Source organism: Pinus tabuliformis, chromosome 9, assembly GCF_031772625.1.
Source record: "Pinus tabuliformis cultivar Carrire ecotype Pingquan chromosome 9, CPIR1, whole genome shotgun sequence".
Classification (NCBI taxonomy): domain Eukaryota; kingdom Viridiplantae; phylum Streptophyta; class Pinopsida; order Pinales; family Pinaceae; genus Pinus; species Pinus tabuliformis.
In genome coordinates, this window is record NC_142307.1 from 1,525,480,612 (window position 1) to 1,525,506,730 (window position 26,119).

Here is a 26,119-nt window from a genome sequence, read left to right on the forward strand (position 1 = left end):
CACCTGAGCTTTTTGTCGTCTGTCTTCTTTCTTCCTTGACATGTCAATGGTGCATAGGACAGTTCCATCCATATGGCCCTATAAATTGCTTCTTGTGACAGTTCATGCAACTTGAAGATATTTAGCAGCTTACATTTTTCTGTGGGATTTGGAGGTTTTTTAAGGTGTAGAAAAATGGCTAAGCTTGAAAGAATATTAGAGTTATTGAGAACTCTAATCATGTCCACTGCTAACAGCACAGTGAAAATTAACAAAGCCTCTCTTTCAGAAATTCAAACATGTCTGCAATATGCACAAGAAAAGATAGAGTTTTTGCAGCTTGAATCACAGCTACAGCAAGAAGAGCTACATCAAAATAGACACCATTCTGAACCTGTTTTTGTTCAGAACATTGAGACAACCACCCATCAGCAGCATGTTAATAATGTTACAGTTTATTCAAATAAAGCAGCAGTTGAACATGCAGATGCAGAAACTCAATCTGCACTTCCCAAGCCCATCATCAGACCTTGGGAACAGCTTGTCCACAACAAGCACAGAACTGGTCTTGGATATGACAAGGACTTGTCCTTTCATATTCCAGACTATGCCAAGCCCATTCAGTTTCAGAGTGTTGGATTCATTTATGACAGTTCAGCTTCAGCTGTTCCAGACTCTGCCTCTCTTCCACAGCAGCAACAACAGCAACAACAACAGATCGTGAAATGCCAACACTGTGACCGAGTTGGCCATCTGAAAGATCACTGTTTTGATCTTCATCCATGTGAGCACTGTCATAAAACCAGTCATTCTTCAAACAGATGCTTCAGAAACAAACGTCCTGCAAGAACAAAGATTCATCTTGGATGGATCGCTTCTTGGCAATGGGCATCAACAGCCAAGAAGATATTCCAAACACATGTCAGAACTTGTTCCAGAATATTGAACAGTCTTGCAGTTGAGTTTTCTCCATCTTCTCACCTTGTACCTGACAGGGGGGGAAATGATGGTCATCTACAAGCTTCAAAGTCACATCAAGCGAGCCTGAGCCACAACCTGCCACACCAGTTTCAGAGTTGTAGCCAGAGACAAAGATGCCCGCAAACAGATTAAAAACACTTCCTCTAGCAGAAGACTTCAGTTTCTTGCCAGTTTTGGAAGAGTTCCAGGAATTGCATTAAGCATTCCAGAGTTGTTGGTCATCCTTAAACCATCACAGGTTGAGACTTCCCTTTTGAGGTTGAAGTTTTACCTTTTATGCGGGGTGAGACCTCCCTTTTATGGTTGAAGGTTTCCCTCTTTAAAACAATAGGATCACTTCCTCTAGCAGAAAACTTCAGTTTCTTGCCAGTTTTGGAAGAGTTCCGGGAACTGCACTAAGCGTTCCAGTGTTGGTGGTCATCCTTAAACCACCGCCCTTTTTTACCAACATTTCATAGAGCACATTCAGCCTAGTGCTGCCATGCATTTTTGCACATTTTGTATCACAGCTCTCTTCTTGGACTCATACATAACCCTTCGGATTAAGGGGGGGAATGTTGGACACCTAATCCTAAAGGGTTAGTGTGGAAGCCGAAAAGACTAAGCAGTCCAAGAGACCTTGGGATCTGAAACCCAAGAGTCACATATTTGTACTATAAATGTATATCTATTGTTAATAAAAAATGCATCACATGATTTATCTTTCATATCTTTCTTTGCTGTCCATGTGTGTTTAACAAACATGACAGCCTTACATAAAGTGGTTCAAGTCTCTTATATATAAAAGTGCTATTTAAATTTTAAGTGTTTTATATATATATAGGTGTGGAATAGGAAAAAAGTATTTTTTTGGGTATAATTCCAAAAGTACAACTAAATAAATATATATATTAAGTAGTATAAGAGGTTAATCTTAATCTCATGTTATGGATATAAGTAGTATAAGAGGTTAATCTTAATCTCATGTTATGGATTATGTACATTAAAGAGGAATATTCAAGGAAAAGAGAGTAATTTCATTATCAACAAGAACCATGAAGAAAATTACATTAATGTTAGTTTGGAAAATCAATTATTAATTACAGAACCGAATATAGTTGAGAATAAAGAAGCCTCTTATTTCGAAGCAGAATACATAATCAAGAGCTTGCAGGTAATAATTGATGATTATGAATGTATATCTCAATTCTTTGTTGTAACTATGTTTAAAGAAGAGATTGACATAATTCTAGGTTTACCGTGGTTTAAAGCACTAAGCACTCACTGAGCACTTTCATGTTAAACATGGAGTGTTTTTTTTTGATGTTTCCCTATAAAAAGAAGATGTTGACATTATAGGATATGACAATGAAGTTGGAATTGATACCACCTTCATTAGAAGACTTTACAGATATCTCGAAAGTTATGCTTGAAGAAAATCAAAGGTCAATATCAAGGATGTAAAAATAAGTTGATGAAATTATCTTAGATAAAAACAAAGAAATTTCTTGTTTAAAATATCATGGTCTAAAATTACTTGAACAAGTCAAGAAATCGAAGGCTATGAAAAAATTATTCGAAAATAGAATAGAAGAACTTATCCAAATAAAAGCATCAAAGTCTTTAAGGAAAAATGCCCAAGTTGAGGAGAAAGGGAACAAATACAGATTCCACTAATTTTATGACTCAGAAAGATGCCAATCAAATTGAAGTGAAGAGATACTCAGATGCTACAATTCAGAGGTTGAAATTCCAAGTAAAGATCCAACAAGAGCCAAGCAACATTAGTATGTGAAGGAAATCAACCTGAAGTAAATCAAGAAATCACCACAAGCATGATAAGGGAAAATCAGGGGACAAGAACTCCTTATTGACATCCAAATCATAAGAGAAAACATTTCAACTAGTCAATGTATCAATGTCACCCTGGACAAAAACCATTGACTTACGTTTCAAAAAATATTGATGCCAGCACAATTAAGTCTTATGAAAAAAATTCATCTCGGGTTTCGAGTAAGCGCAAGGTTCCATAGAAGATCGAATTGGGATGGTTAGATCATTTCATAGTGTGACAATTCCATACCACAATTAGAAGTTCATATCATCTTGCATCATTGAAGATGACAGCTCCAAGAATTGGGAAAGTTGTGACAACATTACAAGAGAAAGAAAAAGATATCAAGCCTTTTTATTGATATGCTTTCAGGACAAAGCATTTTAAAAGGGGATGGAAATGTTATGAATAATAATGATGAATAATAATTAACAAGTATAATTAATTATGAAACGGCATGCCCCAAAAAATATGGCTGCTTATGAGAGGGCTCTCCTGCCTAGCTATATATACGAGGTCTTCATTGTATTCAATCATATCAATTGTACATTCAAACATATATATATTCTGAATATATTTGTACATAACTATATATAAATAATATAAATTATAATGATGAATAATAATTCACAAGTATAATTAATTATGAAAGGGCATGCCCCAAAAATTATGACTGCTTATGAGAGGGCACTCCTGCCTAGCTATATATACGAGGTCCTCATTGTATTCAATCATATCAATTGTACATTCAAACGTATATATATTCTGAATATATTTGTGGGTGAATGAACTCTGTTTGTCACATTTATGCCTAGCTCTATGGTCAAAATAATAGTTAATAAATAACAGAAGATAATATAAAAAGATAAGATACGATAATGGAATTTGATGGCAGAAACTATTCTCTAATACTAAGTACAATCTACAAAATATTAATTCTTGAAAGATGGAAAGATATCTTAGTAAATCTACAGACCTCACTTAACCTGAGCTGGATAAGAAATTTAAAGTGTCATATGGAGATTAGGGTTGTGGAAGAGTATAACAATGATGATGTTGGGATTGAAGACTCCTGTGGAAGAAGTAAAGGGGGAGGAAATCTTTCTGAGAACCTTTCAATACATTTGTAAACCTCTTAGTAAACTGGTAGGAAATGAATAATAAATTTCTGAGAATTGTGTGCTACTTTTTCCTGCTTTATTTTTAATTCTTCATTTTAATTTTGTTAGTAAATCTACAGATCTGACTTAACCTGAGCTGGATAAGAAATTTAAAGTGTCATATGGAGATTAGGGTTGTGGAAGATTATAACAATGATGATGTTGGGATTGAAGACTCCTATGGAAGAAATAAAGGGGGAGGAAATCTTTCTGAGAAACTTTCAATTAAACCTCTTAGTAAACTGGTAGGAAATGAATAATAAATTTCTGAGAATTGTGTGCTACATTTTCCTGCTTTATTCTTAATTCTTCATTTTAATTTTGGTCACTAGATATAGTAATATCAAATTTGCACAAGCTTTAGAACTCAATATGTTCACACATGCATATCCTATTGTTTTGTTTGTCACTGTCAAAAGAACATCTGTCTACTTCTGACTCAAGTTCATTATTATCATAGTTACTGGATTCTCCTTAAGGCACCTGATTCTTTGTGAAGTCCCGGAATCTTGGATACATATTGGATTCTTGGGATTTTTGTGTATTTTGGATCAGATTCATTCTCTAAAATAGGATCTGTTTCCAGTATAAGTGGATCCAGATCCTGACAGAATTGTGGCAGATTCACCATCTAGCTGCATGTTTTGAACAATTTTTACCATTATCATCTCCAGGAATAGTGAGCCCACAATTTTACATAACAATTATCTGCTAATTTGGACAAAATTTGAGCTATTTATTCCCAGGTGCGCCTACTGAGCACTTTAGAGTTAGCACTAGATTAGTTGTGATCATGATGCTATATCAATATTGTATTTTAGTACTTTTATATGATGAGTTGTCTTCAGTGTATAGTCTGTCTCCTAGAGAACTGTAACTCTCATATGAAAGGTTAAAGTTCACATGCAATGTGTCTTTTTGTTAATGGGTCTCTATTTGTATTTAGCTATCGTCACTCATGTATTATCATAGTTTGGTAATATGAATTAGAAGTGTTCACACTGCACATTTTTCCACAAATAATAAGTTTTATGTGATTGTGTCTCTTGCAATTAGAGGAATTGACTGTAGTTCTTTTCACCATTCTCCATCTTGGCTCTTATTATTTTCATGTTGTAGCCTAAATATTTGATGATGCTATCTGCTAGCAGTTGTGGTCATTAAATCATCAGCAAATTGGGTGGTTTTTTCTCGCTCCCCACTTGGCAAGTTGGCAGTATGCATATGAAAGTGAAACACTTGATATGCTTTAATTTAAATTTTTTTTTTTCAATATGAAATTTAAGTGTCAAATATATATTTATAAGAATAAAAATCAGGGTTAGGGTTCTAATTCCCCAATTCCTAATTTCCAGACAAGTGCTTCACCCACGCCAATTCTTCTGCTAATTCCGATTGAACCCACGATTGGTGTAAACCTTGATTATTATCAATCAAGTGTAATTGTATTCTCACCTAGCATACTGGCTATAGGCATGGATAATTATTAATTCACTATTATTAAATTTCTTGCATGCTTGGCTTGTCATTTTCATTTTATGGAACAACTTCCTTGCAATTTACATTTTCAGATTGTGAAGGGCAATCTCTATTTTGGACCTTTTGTCCTTTGTGCATGGAATTCACTTCATTCTTGTTGAGAGGCTATCTGCAACTTTGTGGGTAGGTTCTTGGCAGAGAAAACACAAATTTTGTTGAAACTTATGTTTACGGAGTTTAGCTCTTCTTTACCCCTGTTCTATCTTTAGAATGATTATTGTATTTTTGTTGACCATAAAAATTTCATTGGATTCATAACTATCCGTATGCTCACATCCAATGCTCTTCTTCCTACGCCTTTTAGGCTGAATGGCCTGTCAGGTTCATTGCACTGTTGACAGCTTCAGGCCTCTGATAAATTAATACACATGATGGCATATAGGATTGACAACTTAGGAAAGGCAGTTTCTTCAATATTTAACCATATTGCTTGGTAATGGTAGGAACCCAAGCCAATGAATTTGTCTTCTCATTTTGTGGTGCAAAGCTCTGACCTATAAATTATCGTTACCTGTTTCGCAGTTCAATTCGACGAAATCAAATCAGGACTTGTATCATTGGTTATCTATTTTTGGAGCCATCCTTGAAGGCTGTCTTATCTGGATTATAATTTAGTTGCTGTCCATAAAAATGACCATTCTTCGAGTATTTCTCTTTTGATGTCTAATGCCATTCAAGGACACTGAATCATTGTTGTGCATGGTTTTGTCCCATTGCTCTTGATTTATCCTTTCAGGGAACAAGTTTTCTATCTCTTCTATCTTTTATGCTGTTTCCTGAGCATTTTTGCTGAAAATTAAATTGGCTGACAGCTGAATGTAGGAATAAAAATTTAGACCTGTTGTCAGACTAGTACATCCATATCTTGTTAATGCTTGTCTCTTTTTCTTCTTTCCTTGTGCAGAAAGGGTTCTGGAACAATTAGTGCTTCAGGAGGAAGTGGTTGGGGTGGAGGTGGTGGTGGCAGAATTGCCATAAGATGCTACAGTGTGCAAGAGGGCGTTAAAATCATGGTGCATGGTCTGCTTCTTCTTCTTTTCTTTGGAAAGAGTTTTAAGGTCCTTGTCAAATGAAAATGGATCATATAACTGACAAGATAAATATGAAAACTAACTTTTTCTATAATATTTAGTATGTCTTCCATTTTGCAAGTGTTTTGAGAGACATGCCTTAAGCGGCTGCACCACAATGAGTGGACCTTGTCTAATATGGCAGATCTGAGGGACATCTATGCTGCCAAAATCACTTGCGACATCCACCCAACCTCATCCCTTTGAAAATTCTGCCTTGCAGGTTGACAGACTATAGTGAGACTGGAACCCTAGTGGTGACTTAACACATGGTTGACCTCATCAGTGAACCAACACCCAGTTGGCGTATATATTGGATTTTTATATATGTTATTTTTTCTAATTCCTTCATGCTCTGACAGGTTAAAAAGTTAAAGTGTGTTATGGGAGTGGGATTGATCATAAAACTAGTTTGCTTCAAGCATGATAATAAACAATTCAATATGCAATGTTTCGGATCCTAAAATTGTTTCTACAACTTTAAAATCTCCTGTCCCCTTGTGTGCCACCCCACATTGGTTGTGCTGTCTGGTCCACGGCAGCATGTGAACCCAGCATACCTTGATCTGTATGTCAATGGAGGTGTCCACAGAGGTACTGGTCTTCCTACTAATGTAACGGTTGGTTGGTTATTTGTGGGATGGATATGCATGCTTGCTGAATTTTCCCCTCCTTTGTGGGATATGTTGTGTGGGTTTGTGTGTGTAATAAGAAACAGTGAATAGTAAACTGTTGGATATGCCATGTTTGTCTTTTTGGAATAGCTTCTATGACTTTAAAATCTCCTTTATTCTCTATCTATCTTAGTTGTTTGTAATGGTCTGTAGAGTTTCTGAATCTTCATCTTCAAAATTAGCTCAATTGCTGATTAAGATTTGTAAACAAAATACATGTCAAATTTATCCTGTGGGAACATAGATGAAATTATTTTATTGGAGTAGAAGTAAAATTATCACCTTACTATCCCCATGCAATCATAGATAATACTGTTAAAGTTGAAGTTTATTGTATACCTTGCTGCAGTCACTAGCTGCCATAGCATTCATAAGAATAGACACCAAGCCATTTAATAATTATATAATAATTGTGCATATGGAATGAATGATAATGCTGCATGGTGAGGAAGAATATCATATTTATTGTACATAAGAGACATGACTATTCCAAAGTACAGAAACCTACATAATATTTATGAATATATTACACGTATATTACATGTTCTCTTGTCTAGGAAGGCTTTGTCCTTGTACCACAAGAGAAAACAAAGCAAACGTATCACTAAAATGCTCAACAATATTGATGTATTGTAGAAGCATCAATTAATCCTAGGTCAACTTTTATTGGAAATCCCTATTGATAAGATTCTTGAATGGAACCTCTCTTATTATTACTCCAAATATGGCTTCAAACGAGGTTGTATTGGAATTCTAATTCTTTGGAGCAAAAACCTAGTGTCATGTTTGTCCATAACAATGTTAAGTCGATCAATCACAGATATAACTCTCGTGATTGTGATAAAGATGGGGTTTTATTGAAAAATTCTTTTAGTTGATCTGCATTTTAGGATAATCCTGATTAACCTTAAGTTGTTTATTACAGTCTTCCTGGTCCATTTAAGGCCATTGTTTGTGCATTTAAGCACCAAAAGAAAACACGAGAGTTTTCATGCCTTTTCAACAGCAGAAACCTTTCCATCTTTCAAATACAAAAAATACTACACCAAAGTAACCATTAATAAAATTCCGGATGGACTTCCCCATGCTTGAACTCCTGTACAGAAAAATTTCCTTCCTGCCAAGATAAGGCTTCTCTCAGTAATCTGTTGATGCCAGAATTGAATTGTGTGCTTATGTTTGAGATAGATTTCATTGAATTTGTTCTACATGAAGAACCCTTTTCAATATTGAAGAAATAAACAAATCCTCAATGTGATATCTACCACTAGCCCAATCCATGGAGCTTCGAGTCTTCAAATACCTGAAGAGTAGTTATCTATTTAACTTATTATATTATAGCTATATAATGCTTTTTTTTAGTGGAAAATCTTTTATATTCCAGATGAGGAATATATGTGTTCCTGTCCTTGAGTGACAATTCATTCTCAACAACAAGGCTCAGAGCCATTACATCAAAGCTCAACATGCCACTTGCAGGAATTGAACCTAGGTGTGGAGGATAACAATCATTTCTCACAGCCACCCAAGATAAACCCAATTGACTATTATAGCTATATAATATTACCATAAGGTTTATATATTAAACATTTTAGATGTATGCTTATGTGTGACTATATATATAATACTATAATATATGATTATATGTAATATACTTAATAATATTATATATCGTAGTATTTAAAACCAGAACTGATGACCGACCTGACCCAACTATCTAATCCATTTTTGAACCGGAATTGGAAAAACTGGATTGGTCAGATCTCAATGGTCCGGTATTTAAAAAAATACATGAAATAATTATTTTTTAATGAAAAAAAACTATTAATAAGATTTTAAACCATGATTCCAAACCAATAAAGATAAAATATGCACAGTTTGCTCATCTATATACTGTTTAAAGGTGAATATATCAAAATAACACCGAGTGCAGTACATATCAGCAACAAAATACATAATCAATCAGGCTCTAAATTGCTTCTAGAGTCCAAAAACAATGCTACAAGCTATGGGGCGACTAACCTACTACAAGTCTACATATCAGTGATCAACTTGATCACTCATCATGATCAAACTCATCACCACTACTTGACATGGGATCATACACAAAAGCTACATAAACATAATCTGGCTTAGAGTTTGAGGACTCCTTAAACTCCTCTGCAACCTCAGTAGTAGTAGCAACAACAAAACTAGACATTAAAACTACAAATCACTGATCAACATGATCACTAATCAAACTCTTCAATGATTTAGCACTACTAGAAATGGGACCATCATCAAGAGCTACATAAACATCATCTTGCTCAAGTCTTCAGACTTGGATTGCTCAACCTTATAATATGGTAGAAATTGAAATTTTTTAACATGCCTAACCAAGGATTTTGGTTTGAGTGAAGGGTTCATCTCCTCAACCTTATAATATTGTAGAAAAAGCTTAGCATGCCTAACCAATTATTTTCCTTTGAGTGAAGGGTACATTTTTGTTAAGGCCATGGTAGAGGAGTTCAACAATCAATACAACCAACATCAACAAATTTCAACAGTCAATGCCACCAACAACAAGGTACTTAAAGGGCTTCATGCTCTTGATCAAATGGCAATTTCATACCCTCACGCATGACAAAATCTAATGGAAACATTGCAATCCCCGAAATTCTGGAATCTTGAAAACCATTACATCTGTTGGATTTTTAGTGAGATATGAAATTCTAGTTTCTCCATATGAAATCCAATGAGGTCGAACCACTCTCAAACATCCCTAGTCATTTCATGTTAATGTTAACAATTTAAGTAAAATGATGAAAATGAAAGATAAAGGAGATGTCACTTTTAGTTCAAGAATTTAACATTACCATTGAGCGCTAGTGTTGCTAGGGATGAGTTAGGTTTCTTGTTTAGGTTTAGGAGGGGGAGGGTTGGTTTTATGGCCACGAGAGCTGTTTTGGAAGGAAAAGTACCCCAGGTTTCCTCCAAAACCACTTGAAAAACCACCATCGATGGTCCCAGACTCCCCCATAAATGTGAGATCTAACCGTGCCGGTAATGACCCGACCGGTTTACGATGGAACTAATCAGTTTATGACCAAACCGACTATTTTGGTTCCAAACTAGGGTTTGCTCGGGCTCGAATTGGGTTCATCGGCCGGGTTGACCCCTAAGCCTAATGAATTAGCCTGTTTGATCGGTTAGCAATTCGACCCGACAGGTTTTGAATACTATGTTGTATATAACCTAAATAAATATAGTCACAATTTTTATTATCTCAATTGTGGTTTAATATTTTTACATGTCTTGTTGTCTTTTCACATCCATAGGGTAAGACAACCATACCTATTGCTTCCATGGTGTTGCCCCCAGTCCAGATCGAGCATTGAGATGCCCATCACTAGATTCTTCTTCACTTCCCCAGATGTTAGGAGAGTCTTGGTAGATCACTACTGGTCTCTTGCTAGGGTCACCCATCAAGGTTCTGTCAGCCCTATGAACTCCTTAGGTGACAATATTAGACTTTGCATCAATTCCTTTTTAGTCATAGACAATGATGAGGAGGTATAAACCTCTATCTCCATCAACAATGTTGAGTTGTGTTTCCTCTCTATAGGGTTTACATTTTTGGTTCACCTTAATTGATGTTATTCTTTTCTATCATATTTTTTGTTATGAACATAACTATATCAATTAATAATAATAATAATAATAATAGTATTCATATGAATTTATAATTAATGAAGAGACACATGAAGGGGCATGTCCCTATAAGGGACATGACTCCTTACAAAATATCACTCCTGCTTAGCTATATGTATAGGGCCCTCATTGTATTCAAACATATCAATTTGTTCATTCATTATTCAATATATATTTATTTATCCTAAATGGATTACTTAATATTCCAAGTTTTTTGGATTATCTAACTTGTGAGCCAGGTTTGGCTATCACATTTGGTATCAGAGCCTCGTTCTCCAATTCCAGCCAATGGTCAAGCTTTTAGCCACACTCTCAAAAAATTTTGGAGTTCAATTCAAAGTCTTTGACAAAAAAGAAACTGGCCCTTGGCAATTTGCAAAAAAAAAAAGAGAAAAAAGAAGCAAAAAATGGTGGTCAAAGATATTAAAAAAGAGATTAAAAAAAGAAAAAGGAATTAGAACTTTATTTAAAAAGAAAATTATTATATATAAATTAAAAAGTATCATATAAAAAAAAAAGAAAGAGAAATATTATTAAAAAATATTGAAAAATAAAAATAAAAATAAATTGAAACCAGCCTACCGCAAACCATTTGTATGCCATCGGACCTTTGTACAACCCATTCGTTACATTTGGATGTCACGAGTGAACCTTGTCTGCCAACATTGCAACCTACCGAAAGGGAGTATATGCTGCAACTGCATCTCTCCGTCCAACTACAAATTTTCTAGAGAAAAAAATTGTAGGAAAAAAAGAAATTGCTGCCAAAATATCTACTAGCGGCGCAACTTGGGCATTGGTTAGCCTACAACTCAAGCCATACCCAACCAGTTAAATTATAGAAAACCTACCATTCATTCCAAGCTTTAATTATTCACACTTGTTTCCTTGTCGTACACCCATCAATTTCGTTGGTCGTACACATTGCCATCAATTTTTTCTACTGCATATTTAATTTTCTAGAGATAAAATACCAGTGATTTTATTTTTCAACGATTCAAAATTTATTTGGTAAAATAAATAAGTTGTTGGGAATAAAAATTGTTGTGAGAAAATAAATCTAGGCTGGTATTAAGAGATTTAACAATGCCTTCCCTGCCACTTGGTTCAAATGTTCCTTGAAGGTTTTCTCCCGTTGAACTTGCTCCTAGAAGCCTCCTACTCCTAAACGTCTTGTAATATCATCTCATACCATGAGAACTTCTTGACATAATTGGAAGGATTTTTTGACTAGTCTTCCTCACTTGAACCTGAAGGGTGACTCCCTTGACTCTGCGCAACCTTCAAAGTTTCCAACTCCTTGTTCTTTGTCACTGTCCTCTTGCTTTCAATTGCTTGAATAGGTTGGGCCTTTAGCTTATACAAGTTTCCCTCTCTAACACTAATGATTTTGACATTGTAAGAGCTAGATCCCATGGATCTGAACAATGTCTATTCGTGCTGGAACACTACAACAAACCCCTTCTTCTTTAGCATAGAGATTGAGTGTAAACTTGACCCGAGTTTTGGCACCTATAACATGTCCTTCACTTCCAACACATCTCCTGAGTCAAGCTTGAATAACGTTGTTCCAACTCCCTTCACCGCATGTTTGGTATCAACACCAAACTCCACATGCATCTTTGAGTCCCACTTTGTCAAGTTGTCAAACATGTCTCGTGCTCTTGTCATATGATGGGTAGCTCCACTATCCAATTGCCATGCACCAACTGGTATGATGCTCAAGGAAATCTAGGAAACAAGTGTGAATTCTGTCCCAAACTTCTTGGTAAACTCTTCTATCTGAGCTTCCGCTGACACAACTACAATCGATTGTGTACCCTTTCCTCCCTTCTTCCTCTCTATACACTGTGATGCTCATTGTTTTGTCTTGTGACATTCAAAGTCCTCCTTTAGTTGTGAGGTTGACTCCTCACTCTTGCTCGAACCTTTTCTTTCGCTCTTTATTGTCTTACCAACAAGAACCATGTCTTCATCACCTTCTTGCTTGCTGACATTTAACTGTGATTGCTTCATCTCCTCTCAAACGTAGTCATCCCATAGCTATCAAATGTGGGCTGCTGCTCCCAAACATAGATTCCTTTGATGATCCCATGTCTTTGGGAAGTTGATCAGTGTCATATTCCCTAACTTTGCATTGTCCACCTTTCACCCCACTGCTGCAAGTTGATCACGAATCTAGGTGATCTTCATTTAGTAACTCGTCACCAAATTAGATTTGGTCATATGTGTAGACTGAAGCGTATCGCTCAACACCGTTTTTTTGTTCATGGTCTTGCTCTGGTATAGACCCACCAAAGCATCGAGCATCTACTTGGTTAACTACTTCTCGGACAAGTGAGGGATCAAATGGTCCTTCACCCCATCCAAGAGTACCCTTTGTGTCTTTATCTCCCTCTTTACTAGAGTGGGCAGGCGATTGTACCAACTCTGCCCTTCCACCTCCTCCTGTGCTCAGCCCATTCATGTTTCTACATGCACATCGAGTCCCTTTGCAGTTGGCTCATTTGGATCTTTGGCGGCTTGATTGTTGACATGTGCTGACTGATCTGTCGGTTGCTGTAGGCGGTCACCCTTCTTAAGTGCTCAGACTCTTGGTGTGCCTTTTTTGTGTGTAGTGGTGGCCTTAGTTGGCTGGACTCGGAGCCATCGACCACCACAACCGTCCCCCTTTTATTTTTTTAATTAACCTTCAGGTTCAACACATAGTACGATTTTTTGTTTTGTTTTGTTCTTTTTTTGTTTTTCTTGCCCCTTACATAATGTATGGTCTTGATCTGTACTTCCCTGTGCTTGCAAAATAAATTTGGCTTCTGAGACAATCCCTGGCTGAACTTTGCCATGTCGGTGATGTCTGTACAAATTTGATTTGGTGATTTTGAGATTGATCTTCTATAGAGTTTACACTCTGATACCATGTTAAATTCTGAACTCAATATTTGTAAATTAATTCCTAGCAAATTTATCTTCTGGTCTATTGAATCAAAGCATATCTTAACATAAACAAATATTCAACAGAAGTAATAAAAATTAACCAGTCTCACATATAGACATGCAAATTTTCTGCCCAATCAACAATTCTTCATCTAATTAATCAGAACCTACTTGGGCTCCGTTCTCGGTAAAATGTCCAAACTAAGGAAAATACATACAACAGCAATCTAGATTTGATCTAACTGATCAATACCTATACTTGGCTGATTCAGATCTCCTTGCTGCCCCCTTTGCACTTTTCTCCTCAGTCCTGACACACTTGAGTAGAAGCCCTTTTCCACCCACAATTGAGATGCCTCTCCCAATGCCTTCTGCCCCTATGTGCTGTGTCTTCTCCCTTGGCCTATTTTGTCTTTTATAAGCTTGAGTTATGAGTGAATCCAGATTTGATCTAACTGATCAAGACCTATACTTGGCTCATTCAGATCTCCTTGCTGCCCCCTTTGCACTTTTCTCCTCAGTGCTGACACACTTGAGTAGAAGCCCTTTTCCACCCACAATTGAGATGCCTCTCTCAATGCCTTCTGCCCCTATGTGCTGTGTCTTCTCCCTTGGCCTGTCTTGTCTTTTATAAGCTTGAGTTATGAGTGAATCCACTACCCTAATCTCCAAAGCGATTGACGAATGAGATTATATCTCGTGTCACTTGAGATTCATCTAATTCACTAATGTAACTAACCTTAGAATTAGATTAAATTAACTCTTTTTTCTCTTATTATAAAAGAAATTCTTTAATCATTAAAACAAGTTTCTAAGGTTCAAGGGCTGTTAGGCAACTTCTTTCATGCTTAGGCAGTTAGTTTTGTGTAAAAGTACTTGCTTGAGCCACAAACATCGATAGGATTATGGTGGATGGTTTACTTGTTCCAACTTTAGCGAGGGTTATGCGAGGGTATAGGCTAGGTTGGATTGTATTTGTGGCTCTAGGGACCTAGACCAAGTGCAACAATGGGAGTGTCACCACTGTCAACTCAGCAGCAACTCCCCTCATTTTAGTGATGGAAACAATCCAACACAAGGAAGGCTTCCCTAATAGATCTTAGGGGTTGAATAACCTAATCAACTTAAGCTAAGTGTCTCTAAGGGTTTTATAATGATTTCCACCCAAGGATAAGGATAGGAAAAAAGTGTTTAGGGTGGTTTTAAGAGTAATTTCCAGATTTGAGTGTAGAGGTTCCTGTGGATCTTCTAGAGGCTTTGGTGAATCAATAGTAGTTCGGGATGGGTTCCCAAACACACACAACCAAGAAATTACACTTGGCTATCACAAACTAGCTTGGAAAATTAAGGATTGCAGCATTATAACATTATATGACAACAACAAATTTAGCCTAAAAAGCTATGATAGCAGTGTAAAATGATGGCTAAATGACTAAACAAGAGAATAAATTAGAACAAATTTCGATGGTTTAAAGGGCATACAACAGCAATTGAAACACTAGATAGCCCTAGTTCATTGCTGGATAATGCTCGTAAAATGTAACTTTCACTTATCCAATGCATTTCAAATAATTTCTAACCTTAAGATATTAATGTGCAAGTCAATAAATACTAAAAATACATGATTTTGCTGTAATAAAACCCTAGTTTACTCTACAACAATAAATACATGATTTTAGAAATATAATTGATTCTCACAAGAGAGAGAGCACTAGCGCCGTTTCAATCTAGGACTAACTATGTCTAGGAATATACAAACCTAGGGAAAATTTGAAGTGTATAGAAGGTTCAAAGGAATTAGGGCAAGTTAACCTACTTACTTTAGGGTTTGAATCAGTGTTCTCAATTAAAAAAAACAGATTACATGCTACTTCCTCAAAGACTTGGAAGAAGGGCTAATTTAACAAGGGTCATGAAACAAATGTCTTGCAAAGTGCTCAATACATGGTTCATACAAAATAAGTTAGCCTAATAGATTTACCATGCATTCATCCAAGCCCCACCATAATTGTCCATCAAAAGAGCTCAAATCCACTTCCTAACCAAGTCGCTTAGCTAGTGCTCGATAGTGAACTAGAGAAGAGATGTAATCCAAGAGATCTCTGTCTCTAAAGTTGTGCAATGATCAAACGCGCTAAGTGCTCCCCTATTTATATTAGGGCAACCAAGCACTTTAGCTAATACTATGCTAAAAGCCCCTAAAAATGACAAATCCATGACAGAAGGTGGATAGGTCATGAAGACGACCCCCAATATAGACCCAAATGTGAAAACATAATGATAAAACATATGAAATTCCCTCAAAAGCGCTGCATGTGTGACATCATCCTCAAAAGACATGTCTCTTCATGAGAGGGTGCAATGAGTGGTACAAGGGGCATGTTTCCTTGTCAAAAGTCACGTTTCATCGTCAAAAGGTGCTCTCTCAAACCCAACATCATCCTCTTGAAGCCCACATCATGTAGTGACATACTTCATCATCATGTAGGAGCAACGTCCTAGCTCTAGTGCACTACATCCAAGGTGTCGAGTGTGGAGGAGGGTGTATGGAGCTATGCTAAGTCATCATCAAGCCCGACTCTCCTCGTTAAGTGTGCAATATCCATCATGAAGTGGAAGGCCTTCCAAAGTGTGTGTAATCATCATCCATGAAGTGTAGTAGAAGCATCATCAGTGTCCTCCAAAGGACCATGACGATCAGGATATTCATCAAGTACAAGCTCGAGGAATCAAGTAAGATCAACTAGCATGAACACAAATGTCATTGAAGCATAGAAGGTGGACCATATTCAATGTTATAGCCATATAAGTACATCACACAAAGTATCTTCTCAAACTTCACACTAGCGTAAGACCACGTACAATTTTCCATATTTAGGCAGGGGAGAATCATCAATTGCCCCTATTAGGTACTCCCATATTAGGTACTCCCAACTATAGGGGGAGGAACAATGTCTAGGATGACCCTTTAATCAATAGATTTGAGTGATAAGTGATGCGGTTTGGGGTGTACTTCATGATAGGTGTGATTGTGAGCATCTTTGTGGAGGGAGCACTTGCATTACTTGAGTTACCCTTTCCTTGACACTGCTTTTTCCACCTTTTACTTTTCCTTTTTCCTTGCTTTGATTTGGCTTGCCAAGCAAGCTTCCATTAATTTCATTCAAGGTCCCTTTAAAATAGGTAGTTCATTGCTCATAAGGGTTGGAATGTTTTCTTCAAGTCCCTTTTACTTTGATAGGCATGACATAAACGGGACTAGGATGATGGCCTCACATGTGGTTGTAGAGCTCAAGTTAACTTGGATTTAATCATCATTCATCCCTTGCACTTTTTTTCATTTTAATAATCAACATATGGTTTTAATTTCTTTCTTTTTGTAGTTATATCAACCTCTGGGGATTTCCAACCCCACCTTCTCTTAGAATTATGCAAACATGGAACCGATACGAGTGATTGACAACAACCAAACAAAATAAAGGACAACAAATGATCAAGGATAAATGACTAAGTGTTAAGTATGCAAGCATGTGGACACTACCATTATTAAGGCCTGCTATTCTCGCCTCTCCCAGACAATGAAAGAAAATTCCAAGGTGCTTGCACTTTACTAGAAGGAAGATATGACAACCAAGGTGAAATAAGATAACAAGTATAACATCCCAGCATCATGATCCATTATTTGGTTTCAACTCGTGATCCTTACTTAAATGCCCTAAACATTAAATGTAAGCACTTTGTATGGAACAATGGCTAATGTACCTCATGGTTTTTGACCTACCTTCATTGAATGAGGATGATGATTGTGTACGATTTACCAGTGAGTGGGTGAGGGGCATCTAAGAAGTTGCTATACGAGGATCATGTGAGGTTGTTGGCTAGAAATTTGCATCATTGGAGAAAAAATTTCTTCTAGGGTTACCCGTGTGTAGGGGATGGGTAACAAGGACAATATCTCCTTTATTGAGAATATTTGTTTATTCAAAATGTTGATTGGAACTATAGGCTTGGATCACCTACCCATTATGACCTTCATCTTGGTGGGCATGTGGTGGTCACAAAGTCTTTGCCCCTATTCAAGCATAATGTTTTGCATTTGAATCTCCAAACTTCCATGCTTTGGTGCATAGTGTTTGGAAACTTGTTTCTTGTCCTCGAGGGGATAATGATTGGTTGTTATGGTGAGAGGTGGCTATTCACTGCATTGTGAAGTTTATGAGGGGTTTGGGTTGCATGGTTTCGCAAAAAGTGTAGGAGAGAGCTTTAGGACTCTAGATGACAACAAGATTAGATAATATACTTTTATTAATGTCCAATGAATAACCATAAAAGTAGGTGAATGGGATTGAAGAATACAATGTGGGAGTGCAAGTGCAAGTGCAACTTCTAAAATAACATAAATAAATAAAAAACAATTGTAGAAGTGCATCAAAACACATGTATATAACTTTGACACAGGTACAATGATACAAAATACTAAGTATGTTTATCCATGTTTGGAAAGGTGGACAACTTAAGAGCCGAGAGAGAGAGAGATTTGATGATGAAGTCGATGGTGTCAAGTTCTCTTGGTTTGAAGGATGAGGGCAAGGTGGGCGATCTAGGAATTGGCTCGCTGTTGGAGTCCTCTAGAACAGTGCGAGAGATCCATTGTATGATCTTGGGGGATGTAGGAGTGGGGGATACTCCTAGCACCTGAGGTCGAGAGAGAGAAAATTTGAATCGATCTTTAGTTGCTCCTTTGGAATTGGGAGGTAATCTTATGGGCGGGAGGCACCTTGCTATAGATCCCTCTAATACTTGGAGGATGTGTGAACTAATGTACAGTTTAGCACCTTTGAACCACTCTTGATGATGTTGGTCAGTCTTCCAGAGCGGGAGGTTGAGGAGGGACCTTAGGTCTCACCATTCTACTATCTAGTGCACTCTGGAACTTTGCCCATCCCTTGTTGCTTCGATTTGACAGTTCAACATGAAGTTTGAGGTGATTGTCTTGGTCATCCATGGCAGGGCATGGTGTGTAGGGACTGAGAATTATGGATGAAGATCTCCTTGATAAAGAGGGCTAGGAATCTTTGGTCCTAGTATCGGAAGAAAGTAGAAAGGGAGCCATCTATGTCCCTATAGAGGTAGTGATAGTGTCTTGTGATCTCATAGTATAGGGGACATTTAAAGTGAAGTGCATCTCTGTCTTAGACTCCTATAGATGCGTATGTTTTTGGAGGAAGACCTGCATAACCTTACTCTGTATGAGGATGCAACATTACTTGAGATGGTGGTGTGAAAGGAGTATATTGCCTAAGGAGTTGAGGTTTGTGCCCAATTGTAGTGGATTTGAGAGGGTGATGAGGGATCTACGTTCTTTGATTTCCTAAAGAGGAAGGTGGTAGTTGACAAGTTTGTTGGTCTAGGCCAAGCTAACATGACTCTCAAGGAGAACCTAGTCGAGATTTGAGATATGTTTAGAGATCATTTTTAGACTATTTTTTGCTTACAATTTATCGGGTTTGGTTGTGGCTGTTAGGGATGCTTAATACAAAGTGGTTCTTTATAAGGTTTCAATTGGAGACCGAGATAGGTTGGATAGAGAGTTCAAGATTTTTTTTTGATAGTCTCTCTTAATGTAGAATGGAAAATCCTTGGGTATTCATGTTCTTCCTTTTGCATTTTACGAGGTGACGTGGGACACTGTGGAAGGAGTTTTATAGTCTTGTTTGTGAGGTCTTTTTTGGTGGGAGTTTTTGGGAATAAATAAATCATGGCCCTGTTGCCTCAAAATCTAGCAGGTCTTGTAGAGGGGTGCCCTACAAGTGAAGCATTAAGCCAAGTGACAATAATGAGATGTGGCCTACTGTCACCACAACCATTACCCTCTGCTCTTTATGGACTTTTGCCAGTGGGATGCTTCCCCTTACATAGGTTACCTATGAGAGATACTCTAGGTTTTAAGGGTTAAAGTGACTCTAGAGGCTAACAAAGGACTGCTCTTCTTAAGTACAAAGCTCAACCAAGACATTAAGGCCATTCACATCCTCTAGAAGGGCCAAATTAGGGCGCAATTAAGGAGTATATTGCCTAAGGAGTTGAGGTTTATGCCCAATTGTAGTGGATTTGAGAGGGCGATGAGGGATCTAAGTTCTTTGATTTCCTAAAGAGGAAGGTGGTAGTTGACAAGTTTCTTGGTCTAGGCCAAGCTAACATGACTCTCAAGGAGAACCTAGTCGAGATTTGAGATATGTTTAGAGATCATTTTTAGACTATTTTTTGCTTACAATTTGTTGGGTTTGGTTGTGGTTGTTAGGGATGCTTAATACATAGTGGTTCTTTATAAGGTTTCAATTGGAGATCGAGATAGGTTGGATATAGAGTTCAAGATTTTTTTTTGATAGTCTCTTGTAATGTAGAATGGAAAATCCTTGGGTATTCATGTTTTTCCTTTTGCATTTTATGAGGTGACATGGGACACAATGGAAGGAGTTTTGTAGTCTTGTTTGTGAGGTCTTTTTTGGTGGGAGTTTTTGGGAATAACTTAATCATGGCCCTGTTGCCTGAAAATCTAGTAGGTCTTCTAGAGGGGTGCCCTACAAGTCAAGCATTAGGCCAAGTGACAACAATGAGATGTGACCTACTGTCACCACAACCATTACCCTTTGCTCTTTATGGACTTTTTCCAATGGGAGGCTTCCCCTTACATAGGTCACCTATGAGAGATACTCTAGGTTTTAAGGGTTAAGGTGACTCTAGAGGCTAACAAGGGACTGCTCTTCTTAAGTACAAAGCTCAACCAAGACATCAAGACCATTCACATCCTCTAGAAGGGCCAAATTAGGGCACAATTAACATAGGGGTTGAGAAATAACAAGCCAAATGGGATGTCCTAATGCCAATATGCTAGGAAAAGGTTTCCAAACAATGCACATTAGCAAGCCAATGGCATAAGAAACCTTCAGAAAGTCCTCAAGTTGAAGCTTAGCAAAACTAGGGTTTTCCTAGGGCAAGTCTACGTAGGGCAAGAGAATTATGGCATGAAATGGAGAGATTGGCCACCAAGGAAGGCTGATTTTGAGGCAACCTATTCTTACCTCAATGTTGAATCCTTTCACAAGCTAAATTTCCCCTTCGAAGCTAATTCGTACCAAGCCCTAGCTTGGCTGCTTATCCTTAAGAGGGAAGAATTTAAGAAAGAGAGCGAAAATCAAATTTATGAATAAAATGATGCTTTATCATCAAATTGAGAAGGCTAGTGCCTAGTCTTTGGAATGGAGGAGTTTATGGGTGTCAAGAGAAGGAGAAGGAAGAAATCCCCATCTATTCCAACATGTGCAAGAGCTAGGGTTTTTGCAGTAATCGAAATTGCAGACAAAGTTGCCGGGGTCGAAATTGTAGACAAAGTTGCTGGGGTTAAAATTGTTGAAGTTGCTGGACGCTGTGAAAGTTGACTTGGTCTTGGAGGGGACTTTGACAAGTGTCTTAGGTCTTGGAATTTGCTATTTGAAGTTTTATGAAAATTCTTGTGGGTTTTCCTCTCAGGAGGAGAGGTTTTGGCCTGGCTTGCAGCCTACATTTTGTGTCCTCTTGTCTATTTGATCTTCATAGTTTGGTAGCTGTTTGCTGATAAGAACGTAATAATAATCAAGTAAAAGAAGAAGCTAATCAAGTTAAGTAAAAATACATCACAAGAAGTGATCAAAGTAAGAGAAATATCCTAATCTAGCTGCCCCCTAGATTTCTCAACATTTTGCACGTGTGACTTTTTTTGGGCAGGTCGGAATTTTTGGGTACATATTCTGGTCAAATTTGGAAGGCTGAAATTCTGTGGAGCAAAGGTTTGACTTGGATTTGACTCAACTTGAAGGCTAGAGATTAGGTTTGAACATAGGCTGTTGGCATAGTTGAATAGCAACATTAGATGTATCTCTTGTCGAATTGAAGAGTTTATCAAAGAAGAAGGTTGCTGGGTTTTTCCCCTAAGTGGGTTTTCCCAGGGTAAATCTTGTGTTCTCTTTTTGTGCATTGTGATCTCTACTCTCCTTGTGGTTTATGGTTGAATTTCTAATGTGTAATTGGTTAATGATAAATTGGATTGTTAAAATAACAACTATATTATTAGAATTTTACGAAATTTTTGCTTGTATATATTGCACTCGAAAAATCAGCAAATGGTACAATAGAAAAACCTAGATTATCAATTCATTCCACACATTAGACAATAAGATAAAAAATTTGTCAAATACATGACTCACTTACAGGACAAAATGCATGTACAACCCTTTATTGATCCCAATGTGGAAAAATTTGACAACGGGAATAAATCGGCAAGGGTCCAAAAATTGAAAAAGTCGTTAAAATCTGGAGGTTTTTGAAAAAACCAACAAAAACTAAGCAAAATTAAAAAATACAAAAATATTCATTTTTTTAGCATCTAAAGTATCCACAACATCAAATAAATGCATTTTCACGTAAACATGAAAAGAAAGCTAATATATAATATGCATATGAAGTCTAGTGCTACATCACATATCAAAATAGTGAATCATGTCCTGACTTAGTCTCAACTCTCAAGAGTCAAAATATCAACAAAAAATATAATAAATGTATATCACGAGTCATCTACATGTCATAAAGTAATCAATCACTAAGATCCTCTGCCCCTTTTACGGGAATAGGGAATGGCTTTGCCTTTTCCTCTAGAGGAAGAGGGCCCTGCCCCTAGGGCTACAAATGGACTCTGTCATCCTCTAGAAGCAAAACAAAGAGGTGGCCTCTGTCCTCTGTTGCTGCCCATCCTAGATGGTGTCACCTCCTCCTCCTCATCTTCCTCTTGACGCTGCTCCTCCTCCTCTACCTTTGGCTCTCCCTCCCTTGCAACTACTGCCTCCTCTGCCTCTAGTGCCTCTGGATCCATATCTAACTAATCAAGGATCGAGTCCATGACATGCCTCTCAGTGTCAACCGTCCATGTAGTAGTGGTATCAATATTGTCCAATGAGATGGCTTCCACATCAGGAGTTTTTTGAAGTTGTCTCACCCACAATCGAAGATTGTAGTAGACGTAGACCATGTCATTGAGGCGTTGGGACTCCAATTTGTATTAGGGTCATAGATTGTAAATTAATACTTAGAAAATTTAAATATTAAAAGTAATAAAATGAATTCAAAAATTTAAATCTGATTTTTTTTTACCTGTTGCGCTTTTTGTTGTCTATTTTGTCAAATACACTCCAGTTGCACTTTTACCTAGAGGAACTGCATGCTTGGTTGAGCACTCGAATGACAAGCTTTTGGAGATGGGGTGCTCTACCACCATAGCTTGTCCACCAAGCATTTACAAGTTAAAAGAAAAATGAGAAACATAAAAAAAAGTTAAAACATTGAAATTCTAAACTTGAAGCAAATTATGAAGAGACAATGAATTATGAAATTTGAAAGTTGAAACAAACTGAAGCTTACCTGGCATTTTGGTTGTCCTATTCTTAATAGCCATGGTAAAACCAAATGTGCCACTTGCCATCCTATATATCTCCATTTCTTTAGAAATTTCTTCACGTTCTTGCTCAGATGACACCATCCTCTCAACACAAGTGAGGAATCCATCCATCACCTCGACATCAAATCTGAAACCACAGGAGTAAGAAAATGCAGGGTTGAGGTAGATACGTGCATCATTAATGGGGCAATGGAGGGTATTGTTCCATTGCTCATCAATCACTCTCCATACCCACTGTTGTTTCTCTAACCCCTCGTCTCCCCTATCTTCATAACAGGCACGAATGGTTTCTTTGGCCCTATATGGCCTCATACAAGCAGCCCATTGCAGGGTTGTATCCATCAACCAACTGAAGAATCCTTACCGAAGGTTCTGAAATGGCACACACCTCCTCTACTCCTGCCCAAAAGCTCTGATCATATGAAACTAGTTTGCATATGCCCTCTCTCTCTGGTTTGTGTCTAATAGATAAAGCATGCCAATCTTGTGAAAGAAACATGCTCGTCACATCCCACAATAGACACTGAGGAGATATGAAAGTAGTGGCAAATCGTGTAATGGCAGGACGCACCAACTCTTTGTTGTTGGTGAATCTTCTCATCAAGCTAAGCACAAAGGCATGATTATATATAAATTTTGTTATGCTCCTGGATGATTCAAAAATATCCCTCACAAGAGGAATCTTATCTATATCCTCCAACCTCAAGTCAATACAATGAGCAACACAAGATGTCCAAAACAAGTTAGGATACCTCTCCATAAGCAACTTGCTAACAACAACATAATTTGTAGCGTTGTCCGTTATGACTTGGACAACATTTTGTGGACCGACTTCTTGAATGAAGATGTCCAACAACTCACATAATAAACACGCATTTTTAATGTGTGCAGATGCATAAACAAATTTCATAAACATTGTCCCCTTGGAGCAACTAACCAAGAAGTTTAGAAGGATCCTACCCTTCTGGTTTGTTCAACCATCTGACATGACTATGGATCCAATGTGTTCCCATGATGCCCTTAACTCCTCCAATTTAGCTGTGCAATCAACCTTTTCATTTTGAAGAAGAGGCCCTCTCAACTTTGCAAAGGTAGGGGCTTTGTACCTCAGGCCAAGAACAACAACAACAACAAACATAGGTTGGTAGAATGGGTTGGTCGTGGCAATGTTGAAAGGAACATCACTCCATAGAAGACCTTACTGACCAACCTGCCAGCTTCTGCCTTTTCCTTTTTTCAAGTGTCGATTTGATGTCAAGTTGTGCACCAGGTGTGGTTCTAGGAACAAAAGAGATGAGAAAGCTGAGGGGTTGGGACATGTGGGTGTGGAATGTGATGCTGAAGAACCACTCTCACTTCCCCCCATTGTTGAGGCCCTTACAAGTTGGCTTTTTACCGTTGCCCTGATGTCTTTTCCCTCTTTATCCATCAATTATTTAATGGCCTACCAGATGATTTATGGAGTTCGATTTCGGCAAAGCTGTATATTTTTCCCCGAAATTTGCCCTAGATGGAATTTTAATCTTTTGACACCCCCTGGCATATGCTTGCCACACAACTTGCAAGTCAGATACATTCTATTGACACCTACATTCAAGTATAGGATCAGGTTCACCATATTCTCACATAGGGTCCAAATTCCTCGGCATTTTGTTTGAAACTTTGAACTTGAATTTGAACCTAGGGCACAAAAAAATTGAAAAAATTAAAAATTGCCCATCACATAAGAAGCAAACACAAATGTAATTGTTGATTTTAAATTTTAAATGCCTCTTCTCACTCACTTGAACACACTCAGATTCACTAGGGTTCGAATTTTTGATTCTTGAAAGTTGAAACATGTAAACAATCTAAACATTTTGAAGTTTTGATTCAATCTAGATTTTAAACAATGTTTTGATTCAAATTTCAAAGCAAAAATTAGCTAAAAACAAACTAATAGAAAGATTTAAGAAGCCATTTGTGTAACAAAGACTAAGAGAGAAATTAAAATACATACTTGGCAGCAGCAAATCGACACCTTGACTCTCTCACGTTGAGTAATGGACAAGTCTCCAAATCCACACCACAAAACTAGTAAATCTCTTCCTCTTGGGCAATGGCAAACATCTCCTCTCTTTATAGGGACAGATGGTAGAAAGAAGAATGAAAAATGAGTGTGATTTTCGGCCTTTTCCCTCACTTATTCGCGACATGGGCGAGCTTCACGATTTTTTGTTTCGACTCTCAGTGAAATCCCAACTTTTTTGATAACATTGCGATTTTTCGTTTTTGAAAAAATCGCCAAAAAATTGGCCAATAAAATCAGCTAGCCCAAAAAATCAGACTTCGCGGATTTTATTGCAACTTTTTCCACACTGATTGATCCAAGATAACTTATCCAATGCCAAGAAAATAACTCTAATAGACGAAGTTCTCCATAGAATCACATCTCTCCAAGAAATAAGAAGGCCGAAAATAGGTCAAGTGATGATGATAGAAATGAATGATCCTCTCCTCTATTTATATGAGAAGGACAAGTGCTAATTAGCCTAAAAGCCTCTAGAAAAGAAGTTTGATCACAACATAACCTTGGTTTACAAGTCAACCCACTAGCTTTAACATAAAATGCCCTAATTAGCCCACATGTGTGAGCTGCTAGCTCTCTAGGGTTGACATCATGCAATAAATGAGCTCCAAATGGCATGCCCAAGTGTGATGAGATGTCCAAGGTGTGGAAAATCAAAAACCTGATTCTTATTGCAACAACTTGAAATAATTCTCCTAATTGTTAAATTAATTTTTAACAATTT

General features: G+C 37.4%; 1 protein-coding gene across 4 annotated transcripts in view; it reads left to right on the forward strand.

Annotated features, from left to right (window-relative positions):
* LOC149154414 (uncharacterized) overlaps window positions 1–26,119 on the forward strand; it is a 361,061-nt gene that overhangs the window by 39,569 nt on the left and 295,373 nt on the right. For 3 of the 4 annotated variants that reach the window (XM_089438291.1, XM_089438293.1, XM_089438292.1), the window contains one exon: window positions 6,377–6,492. In XM_089438291.1, coding sequence (XP_089294417.1) covers window positions 6,377–6,492 — 116 coding nt within the window. Of the gene's footprint in view, window positions 1–6,376; window positions 6,493–26,119 lie in introns of those variants that run through there. The other variant, XM_089438294.1, reaches the window with a different exon arrangement.